This window comes from Lolium perenne, chromosome 5 (assembly GCF_019359855.2).
Source record: "Lolium perenne isolate Kyuss_39 chromosome 5, Kyuss_2.0, whole genome shotgun sequence".
Taxonomy (NCBI): domain Eukaryota; kingdom Viridiplantae; phylum Streptophyta; class Magnoliopsida; order Poales; family Poaceae; genus Lolium; species Lolium perenne.
The window spans coordinates 132730441-132741352 of record NC_067248.2 but is presented as its reverse complement, the minus strand read 5'-3'; the positions used below and the strand labels follow the sequence as shown (position 1 = coordinate 132741352).

The 10912-nt window shown below is 50.8% G+C and overlaps 2 protein-coding genes across 3 annotated transcripts; one reads left to right on the top strand and one right to left on the bottom strand.

Annotated features, from left to right (window-relative positions):
- Positions 1-636: 636 nt before the first annotated feature.
- LOC127299919 (uncharacterized) lies at positions 637-4401 on the top strand. 2 transcript variants are annotated; one of them, XM_071819998.1, is made up of 3 exons: positions 637-3098; positions 3250-3372; positions 3680-4401. In XM_071819998.1, the coding sequence occupies exons 1-2, from the start codon at positions 763-765 to the stop codon at positions 3263-3265; spliced, it is 2352 nt and encodes a 783-aa protein (XP_071676099.1). In that variant the 5' UTR covers positions 637-762; the 3' UTR covers positions 3266-3372; positions 3680-4401. The 2 variants fall into 2 exon arrangements, with proteins under 2 accessions (XP_071676099.1, XP_071676098.1); XM_071819997.1 differs by having other exon boundaries at positions 637-3372.
- Positions 4402-7659: 3258 nt separating this feature from the next.
- On the bottom strand, positions 7660-9461 carry LOC127299918 (cytochrome P450 CYP94D108-like). The gene has a single exon (XM_051329965.2). It carries the CDS (start codon positions 9343-9345, stop codon positions 7780-7782), a length of 1566 nt encoding a protein of 521 aa, XP_051185925.1. The 5' UTR covers positions 9346-9461; the 3' UTR covers positions 7660-7779.
- Between the last annotated feature and the right edge of the window lie 1451 nt (positions 9462-10912).

Genomic DNA, 10912 nt, shown 5'->3' with positions numbered 1-10912 from the left:
TCCGGGTAATATCAGATATGGTTCTTCTTTGGTTATGGTATTACCCATATCAGGTTCGAGCATCGGCGTCTTGTTTGCCAAACATGTGCCAGCATTTTAGCTTAGGAGAATCGATACTCCTTGTATGTAAGTACCTTGCTAGAAGCTACTACATCTGTTGCAAAATAACCGAAATTTTAGGGGATTGTCTAACATCAAACTATTTTAAGTTTGATCGAGTTTTTACAAATAAAAAAAAATCAAATCTAGAGCAACAATTTAGATTTATTACCTTCATTATAAAATATATTTTCGTAGAACCATATATATTTGATGATGTTAGATACCTAGATATTAGCATATTATAAACTCAATCAAACTTCGTACAAAAAAATGATTTAGGTCAAACATAAACCATCAGTTATATCGGAAAAACTTCACTTGTTTGAGACGAAAGAGTGGTACTACTTCTCATCCAAATTAGTTATCGCAGGTATAATGTACCTAGATAGATTTAGGATTTTTTTTCCTAAATTTTTGACAATTAATTTGGATCGGATGTTTTCTTTCAAGAGCCATCAACGTGAAACTCGGCGGACGGCTGGATGCAGCCTGGAGGACATAGAACCGCGACGTTCAACGGCCAGGATTCAGAACAAAGTAGCCGCTGGTCTCTGCTGTTCAAGGGTGGCCTCCCGTCCATGCCGCGCCGCGCCGCCGCTTTGCTTGCCTCCTCCCTCCACCCTCCCACCGCACCGGCGGCCGCCGCCGCGTCGGCGTTTCATGTCCAGGCTCCTGCCCCGCATCACCGCTCTCCCCAGCCGCCGCCGCAGCCACAGCCCGGTCATCTCCCCCGCCCTCGCGGCGTCGCTCGCGCAGCTCCTCGCCACCCGCTCCACCAACCCGGCCTGGGCCCGCTCCCTCGCCGCGCTCCTCCCCTCCCCTCTCTCCGACGGCCGTCTCGCCGACGCCGTCGAGTCCCTGCCCGACCCCGACCTCGCCCTCGCGCTCCTCTCGTGGTCGCGTTCCCACTCCCGCCGCCGCCATGACGCCATCCCCGCCGCCACGCCCATCGCGCACTCCGCCCTCCTGCGCCTCCTCGCCCGGTCCGCACGCTTCGACGCCGTGGAAGCCACGCTCCACGACATGTCCCACGCGGGCGTCGCGCCCACGCGCGCTTGCCTCGGCGCGCTCGTGGCCGCCTACGCCGACGCCGGGATGGAAGCGAAGGCCGCCGAGACGTGCGACCGCGTCAGAGCACAACACGGAACGCTCCCTGCGGCGACCCACGTCAACCGCCTCCTCAGGCTCCTTGTCGAGAGGCGGCGGTGGAAGGACGCCCGCAAGCTGTATGACGAAATGCTTGCCGAGGAAGGCGGCGCGGACGATTACAGCACGTGCGTGATGGTCAGGGGCCTGTGCCTGGAAGGGCGGGTCGAGAAGGGGTTGAAGTTGATCGAGGCGAGGTGGGGGGCGGGGTGCCTGCCGCATACCGTGTTCTACAATGTCTTGATCGATGGGTATTGTCGGCGCGGGGACATGGGCAGGGCGCTGTTGCTCTTGGGCGAGATGGAGACGAAGGCGTTACTGCCGACCGTGGTAACGTATGGGACTCTTATGAGCTGGCTCGGGAGGAAGGGTGACCTGGAGAAGATTGCTTGTTTGCTTTCGGAGATGCGAGAAAGAAGGTTGTCGCCCAATGTCCAGATTTATAACAGTGTCATTGACGCTTTGTGCAAATGCCGGTCTGCAGCTCAGGCGATGGCGGTCTTGAAGCAGATGTTTGCAAGTGGCTGCGACCCAGATGTCGTCACTTTTAATACTTTGATATCTGGACTCTGCCGGGAAGGCCGCGTTCTAGAAGCTGAGCGTCTTTTGAGGGAGGCCATTAGGAGGGAGGTAAACCCAAATCTATTTAGCTTTACTTCACTGATTCATGGCTTCTGCACTAGGGGAGAAGTGATGGCTGCATCCAATTTGCTTGTGGAAATGATGGAAAGAGGGTATACTCCTGATGTGGTCACATTTGGTGCCCTGATTCATGGTCTTGTTGTTGCTGGGCAAGTCAGCGAGGCCTTGCTTATCCGTGAGAAGATGACAGCGAGACAGCTTATTCCTGATGTTAACATATACAATGTATTGATTAGTGGCCTATGCAAGAAGAAGATGCTTCCTGCAGCTAGGAACCTTCTCGCAGAGATGCTTGAGCAAAATATCCACCCTGATAAATTTGTCTACACCACATTGATCGATGGGTTCATTAGGAGTGAGAGTCTTGGCGAGGCAAGGAAAATATTCGAATTCATGGAACAAAAGGGTGTCCACCCTGACGTTGTTGGCTATAATGCTATGATAAAAGGATACTGCCAGTTTGGAATGATGAATGAGGCTATTCTATGCATGAACAGCATGAGAAAGGTTGGGTGTATCCCAGATGAGTTTACATATACTACACTCATCACTGGCTATGGTAAACAAGGTAATATCATTGGAGCTCTAAGGTTATTGTGTGATATGATGAAACGGAGATGCCGACCAAATGTTGTTACCTACTCGTCACTAATAAATGGATACTGCAAGCTAGGTGATACATATGCCGCAGAAGGTCTGTTCGCAAACATGCAATCTGATGGCCTGTTTCCAAATGTGATAACTTATACCATTCTAATTGGCAGCCTGTTTAAAAAGGATGAAGTGATCAAAGCTGATGTGTATTTCGAACACATGTTGCTTAATCGGTGTTCTCCTAGCGATATCACACTGCATTGCTTAGTTACTGGTCTCACTAACAGTATGGCTTGTATCATCAGTCCAAACTGCAGTAGTACAGTTAAGATGCATGACAAACATGCTCTTTTGGACATATTCAAGGGTTTGGTTAATGACAAATGGGATCCAAGAAATTCAGCTTACAATTCTATTATCTTTAGCATGTGCAGACATAATATGCTTGGAAAGGCATTGGACATAATAGATAAGATGGCAAACAAAGGGTACTCACCAGACTCTGTCACTTTCATTTCACTTCTGTATGGCTTTTGTTCTGTTGGCAAATCAAAGGATTGGAGGAGCATCCTTCCGAATGAATTTCGGCGAGATCAACTTGAGATAGCCTCGAGGTACACAATACTATTTAACCAATATGTAGCAAAATCAGTTAGTTGTGAAGTCTCTAGTGCCCTGCAGTTATATCTCGAAGAATGTAGATCCTCATAACAATTGGAGCTTAAGTTTGACTAAGGAAAACATTTCCTCGATTCTCAACCTCAGCAAATCGAGACAGTAAGATCAGGATGGTGTGTAATATATACCTACAGGACATTCCCACCAGCACTCAAAGTTGGTAATGCTATTAGCATAACTAGATCTTCCATGGAATTGGTCTCACTGAAGGTAATAATCTTGATATTATATTATTAATATATGAGCTTAGATGTTGATTGAATCTCTTGTGAAAAGTTCTTTATGATTTGCTTATATTCCATGACTGCAACTTATAGGAATATTAATCTCGGACACGCAAAACCGCTACGATGTCTTTCTGAGAACAATATCAATTTGCTAAAAATGGACATGCATACTTTCTACTGCACTAATTATGTGCTTTACATGTTAGGAGAAGCATTTGTTCTGTTGCACTATACTTGTATAGCTATGCCTTCAGATTATGATCTTGGGATTGCCTTTTCGTTTTTGTCAGCTCGAGAAGATGCCGTTTTCACATTTGCGTCCAAAAGGGAAGTGGTCTTCAGTTAAGCAGGTGAATGAGCTGTGCATCCAGCTGTAGAGCTACGCTCAGGGTTATCAGAGCATAGTGTTCCTGATATCTACCAACATTGGGAGGAGCTTTATAGAACTGCTTTGGCTGTTGGAATTTGGTGTACACAAACACTCGACAGCGGTAAGAGTGTCCTGATTCCAGAAGTTGGCTGATCTTCCACGAGCCTACAGATTTGCGAGGAGGAATTCGGGATTTCTTGTGAGCAAAAGAAGGTTGACGGAAGCAATATCCGTCATTAGACCTATACTAGCTAGGGACAGAAAACTAGGGCATCTACTTCAACTGAAAGTTGCATCCGCACTCTGGTTTGGTGAGGCCTGGTGCTCTTTCTCAGGACCGAGGACCAAAAAAATCCTGAGTTTGACTCTAGTGGTAACTGAAAAAACTATGGAGTGATGAAATGGGTCATGTAGGTACATCACTTCTAGGGTGTATATCACTTCAGCATACTGATGGCTGGAACAACAAAAGGTAACACAAGTTAATACAAACTGTTGGAATGTTGTATCATCACTAGCGAGTAGGGAGGAGCCCATTATCTGAAAAGTATACTATAGAGCGATATCATCACTGCTGTACAGTATTCATCTGAAATTAATGAGAAAGAAAAAACCCTGCAGAATGTTAAACCCCTGTTTCATTTCTGAGGGCATCTCCAACGGGGCGACCCAAACCGCGGCCACGCGTCCGGATGGGTCGAGCCGGACGAAAACGCGGCCCAGCGCGCGGACCCATCCCTAAAACGGATGGCCGCGGCGTCCGGGACGACCCAAACCCGGCCCAAATCTGGGGCGGGTTTGCGTGGCCGCGGACGCCGAATGCTGGTCGCTTGTGTCCGCCCCTTGTCCGCCCATGGCCCGCGTGTCATAGAAATAGAAATATTTTTTTCATTCAAAGGAATCAGTACATTTTTTTTTAGCCTACTAGTTCTATCCTAACTAGCTGATACCCCGCGCTTTGCTGCGGGAACATGCTTAAAAATGCATAACTATTAGGTACAAAATGAACTTGATAATGCAAATGAAATGTAAGAGTTATGGATTTACATTTTAAAACAGAAGAATTAAGCATGTAACAAAACGATGTGTTAAATGTCAAGAACTTCTCGATGGTATTTTTGTTCAGTGTTGCTAAGGTAGAAGTTAACACTGTACACCCAAGCAATATTACCAAGACAACATGCAAGAAAAATCATGGTCCTGGTATTGATCAAGTTTCCTTTAACCTGTTCTATTGTATTATATATCTGGTCAGCCATCGTCCTCAAAATGTTCTTAAAAAAAGGAAGAGACACCCACGTATGTGTTAGTAGCAATGTGAGCCTGTGTAAGAATATGAATTATCAATTGTACTTTTAAAAAATTGTACTCCCTCCGATCCATATTAATTGACTTCAATATGGATGTATCTAGAACTAAAATGTGTCTAGATACATTCATATTAGAGTCAATTAATATGAACCGGAGGGAGTAGTGAAAAAAAGTATTAACACCAAATGTCAGCAAAATAGTGGACTGAAAAAGTACTTACAGCCAATAAATCCAACATGAATTGGGGTGACGTTTGCCAGTTCGTATGCCTGCATAAAGATTTTCTTTATGTACAACAGATACATCAACATGATATTTAACGAACCTCTGCTGCCTATCTGCATCCATAAGCTGTGTGCGTTTGAGCCTGCAGTCAGAAGCAGCATATGGCTATGTTTCAATAGTTAGATTAAGAACTGACTGGGTAATGAATTGAATTTGAGGATTGAGGAACATACATGCAGAATACTGAGCTACTAAATCTTGCATGGTGATTCCTTCCCAATTCTCGCGGAAGAAATCTGGTATTGTAATGAAATACCAAATGATTGCCAGGACACGATTTACCTGAAAGATAATATACTTTAAAAAACAATGGTTTGGGGCTTGACAATCATGCATCTCCCTTGCAATCAGCCCAACGAAATCTGAGAAAGTCGTCTGAAAAACTGGCAGAATGTTGAGAAGAGGCAAGGGTTACTCGTCGGTATATATTTGTGGCTGCCGATCAGTTTTGAGATAATCGCCTAGAAGCTAATCTAAATTGCCGGCTGGATGTCAGGAATGGATTGGCCCATGATAAGACCAATCAATTTAAAGGGAGACGATGACTGCTTGGCTGCCTCCATCAGTTCCTTCCTCACGATCTGCTGCCTTTCCATCAGTTTCTTATGTGTTATTATGGTGGAGGATCGGGAAGTGGAGCAGATAGAGAAGACAACGCGGTGGCATGCATACTGTTGGAGAGGTGACCTGCAGGATACAACTAATTAATGGAGAAGACCAAGGATCGTGCAGCAAGCAGATGACATGCTCGTGTTTTTTTTTATTGAACTGTAGAGGTGGCTTTGTTTGGCTAGTATGATGGGCTTTTCAGTTCTAACCAGGAGTCGATAGAGAGAGCTGTGGATGAGCCGGACGTATCGGTGCTGCTTCCCCTTTCCGGACGCATACATCGAGAATCTGGGCTTTTAATCTAATTGATGACATGGAAGGCTGCATGCTTAGACAAATAGGCAAATGATGTGGCATAGCTGCATGTTGAGAGAAATCCTTGTAGTGGGGTACTCCTATTTAGAAATAGAAGATACGTGCGGGGCCGGCGGCCTCGCCGGCTTGCCGTCGGGGCCGTGGATTTTACTCGACGCGGGCGGCCTGTACGCGTGAGGATTCCACTCCAGCTTATGAGCTGGGTGGCGCGGCGGAGGACTTCATCCTCCTCCTTTCCGCTCGCGCGCCTCGGGCGCGCTGGCGCTCCGCCTCCTGAGGCGGCACCATCCGCTTCCCGCATAGCTCCAGTTCCTTCAGGGCGGCGCGTTCCACAGCGGTGCGCGCCTCCAGGCGGACGCGGCCGGCGGCCTGGGCCTCGTGGGTCCCGTTCCGCCGCCACGTGCGCTCTTGTCGGCCGCGCTCCGCCGACGCAGCAGCCTCTCGGGCGCGCCGCTCGGGCGAGGGCATCCGGATGAGGTGGCGGTCTGCTCGCATAGCGAGCAGCTCGTTCTTCTGCCCGAGGAGGTCGCCTAATCGGCGGCGACCGGCCCGGCAGGTCGCCTCGTGCTCCTTCGTCACGCGCTCCTCGATGGCGGCATTGATGTTGGACAGCGCGAGGTCCTCCTCGTTCACGGGCTCCTCCTCCGCGGTCTCGTACCAGCCGCCCGCGGTCTCGTACCAGCCGTCCGCGGCCGCCTCCACCATCTCCGCGTCGCGGAGCGCGCCCCCTTCCTTCTTCGCCGCCGCCTCGGCAGCGACGCGGAGCGCGTCGTCGTCGGCGACCCACCGCGCGTCCGCGCGCTCCTCCTCCTCCGTCCGCGGGAACCTAGCCCGGGCGGCGAGGGAGAGCTTGGCCCACGTGGCCTGCAGGGTGCGCGACATGGCGCCGGAGAAGGTGGAGGGGGAGAGGACGGCGGAGAGGGTGTGTTGCGGTCTCTGGCCGCCGCCGTCTTTTATAGCCGGCGGCGGGAGGGAAACTTGGGCGCGAGCGCGCGCCAAAGGGCTTTTCGCGCGCGCGGGAACATTGGTGCGCGCGGGAACTTTCCCGCGCGTTCCACCGTCCACCATTGATGTCCCGTCGGAGGCCTGCCATGGCGCAGCGCGGCCCGTTGAAGACGAACCACGTGGCGTCTGTTTGGGTCGCCGCGTTGGGCGCAGCGTGCGACCCAAACGGACACGCGGATGCGGGCCGCTGTTCGCGTGTCCGCGCGGCCACCCAAACAGCCCAAAACGGACGGCCCAGCGCGTCCGTTTGGGTCGCGCGGTTGGAGATGCCCTAACAGAAGTCCTCTTTTCAGGTACGGTTAAACCCCAATTAAAAAGCGTTTCATCTTTGCTTTGCAAGTAGTACGGTTCAGTTGTATTTAATTGACCAGCTAGTATCAACAGAGCCAAACTGAATCACTTTTTATTCCTTCCAGATGCAAAAGGAACAACAGAATCAAATTTGAAATTACAGACATTATTGTTAACCCACACCTCTGAACATTCAGCACACAACTACGCTTCCATCCTTCTCCTTATTTGCACAGGCAAACCACCCTTCATCTTCAGCGTCACGGAGAGCACGTGCTCCGGCACGCCGCCGGCAGGGTTCTTCTGGACGACGTCGACAGCGAATTCTTCAAGCATGCTGGCAACGATCGACTTCATCTGCACGTACGCCATCTCCTTGCCAAGACAAGTCCTTGGCCCGGCGTGGAACACCGTGTACCGGAACGGGCTCTCCGGCCGGAACTCGCCGTCCTTGCCCAGCCACCGCTCCGGCCTGAACTCCGCGCAGTCCTCGCCCCATATCGCCTCCAGCCGTCCCATTGCGTAGGCGCTGTACGTCACGGACCACCCCGCCCCGACGTGCGTGCCGTCCGGGAGCGTGTCGTCCGCCGCGCACGACTGCGAGTCGATCGGCACCGGCGGGTACAGCCGCATCGACTCCGTCAGCGCCGCGTGCAGGTAGTGCATCTCCCGGAGCGCGTCGAACCCGAACGGCTCGCCCGGGGCGGTGCCCACCGACGCCCGGACCGAGCGGACCTCCTCGGCGATGCGCGCCGCCACGTCCGGCCGGGAGGACACGAGCCAGAAGAACCACGTCAGCGCCGACGAAGTCGTCTCGCGCCCGGCGATCAGGAAGCTCAGCACCATGTCCCGCAGCGTCTCGTCGTCGCCGTGCTCCTCGCTCGCCACGAACCTCGACAGCACGTCGTCTCTGTTTCTGTTTTCCTTCGCAGATGTCATTGCCTGGGAGCGGCGCGCGCGGACGATCTCCATGGCGAACCCGTGGACGTCCGCGATGGCCTTCTTCAGCCGGCGCTCGGTGCCGACGTTGAGCCACTTCTTGATCTTCCAGGAGGCCCCAACGGGGTCCAGGAACCTGCCAACGGCGAGCTCCTGCGCCTCGCCGAACGCGCGCATGAAGTCTGACTTCCCCTCCGCCAAGGCCCCGCCGTCGGCGAGGCAGCACGGGTCGTGACCGAACGAAACCATGCAGATGGTGTCGAACGCGAACCGCTCCAGCACGTCCTCCATGTCCAGCACCACGCCGCTGCCCGCCGCGCGTCGAAGCAGCGGGAGCAGCCTGTCCCTCACCTCGGACTGCACCGCGTCGACCACGAAGCCGCGGAGCGACCGCGTGCTGAACTCCGTGCTGGCATTCTTGCGCTGCCACAGCCACTGCTCGCCGTCGGAGTTGAAGAGGCCGTGGCCCAGGAAGTCCACCAGCATGGAGATGGACCGCTCGCCTTTGGGGTAGTTGGCGAAGTTGGCGCGGAGAATGTGCTCCACGTCGGCGGGGTTGCCGGTGATGATGCCAGTATTCATCCCGGGGATCCAAAACCCCATCCTCAGCTCCGGGCTGCCGACGATGAGCTCGGTAGACCAGTCGAGGAAGCGGTCGCGGTTCTTGAGGAACGCCGGGAGATAGCCGACCAGAGGGTGTGCTTTCACGCCATGGGTGGCCGGCTTCTTCTTTGCCAGATTTCTTGCAACGTGGTAGGAGATGTACAGTACGGGAGGAAGCAGGAGGAGGAAGGGGATGAGCTGCGAAGAAGAACAACAGTGGAGGTCCATTGTTTTTTGACTTTGTATGATCGCTTACTGTATCGAACTGTGGATGTATGGATTGACTGTGCCTCCTGATTTATATACAAGCTGCATCCTAGAGGGAGCAAAGTCGCACTGTCCAACTCCAACCCAATCTAATGTGAAGTTGGATGATTAAATTATTTTGATGATGTTTCTGGCCATGCCCCCCACCATCACATGGCAAATTGGCGACTTGTTGTGTGCTTGTTGCCCAAGATAGAAGCTTAAATTTGCATTGCAGGTCAAGCAACTGGACAATGAAGATTCATGTACGGCAGTTGTACTTGTTTAATCTAGGTGGAATGTGAGAGGAAACGCGGCTTAGAAAACTTTTAGTCTTATAATCAGGCTAAGACAAATGTCGTAAGACCAGAAGGTCTAGATAGATAAGTTGAGTTCAAAACTTCGAGGTAATGAGGAAGATGTTTTTTTTTCTTCACTTTTTCTATTTTTTAGCTAGCTGAAATCTCAATTCGCCTCAAGTCAGATCGTTGTCCGCTCATTCGAAATTGTGGCACGAATCTTGTCGCGCTCGTCCCCTCACCACTTGACCGGTTTTTAACTTTTTATTTGCTCCCCCTTTTTCAGTTGGTCTGGTTTTTCTCTCGTCCCGTCACCACTTGACCGGTTTTTAACTTTTTATTTGCTCCCCCTTTTTCAGTTGGTCTGGTTTTTCTTGATCCGTGCTCATTTGTCGGTATCTATCTTTATTTCTCCTATTCCCCTTTTCTCTGTCAAGGAAGAGAGAGAGAGAGAGCTGCAGATGAGGGGTGAATCGTGGGCGGTGGTGGCTCTCCAATGGCGGAGGGCCTGGCTTCTCCCGCGGCGGGGGTGAATCAGTGAAGTCCGCTCGTCCTCCTTCCTGTGTTTTTGTTAAGGATGAAAATTTTACCCACGGGTACGGGTTCCCGCGGGTACCGTACCCGCATGGGTAGGGTATGGTACACTTTTATGCCCATGTGTAGTACCCATACCCTACCCGTTAAGTCATGAGTAGGGCACGGGTATAGCTTTGTACCCGCGGATATACCCATACCCTGCCCGTTTATTGTTAATTCTTATGTTACACGTCTACTTTTGTTGACTTATGAGTTACTATATGAGAATGAGATTTTTTATATTTTTTAATTGTTATGTACTCAACTACCTATTATCGAGTTAAGATGATTCATTTTTTAATGGAATTTATTGTCGATACATGAAAAATTACGAGGAACTTATGTATAGTTTAGCCTACCCACCGGTACCCAATGGGTACGGGTACCCGCCGGGTATGGGTATGGGTAAAGTTTTATACCCATGGGCACGGGTATGGGTAGAAGTTTGTACCTATCGACTATACGGGTATGGGTATAGTATTGCTCTACCCTGCCTGTAGAAGAATAGGGAGGGAGAGAGATTGGCATAATATGTTGGATGTATTATTGAGCCTCATAGGCGAGTATATATAGCGTACATGGATCATCTTGGAGTGCAAGGCAAGACACGAGAGTCCTATCTCTATCCTAGACTATCTGTGCGTACACGGAATATATCTCTAACACTCCCCCGC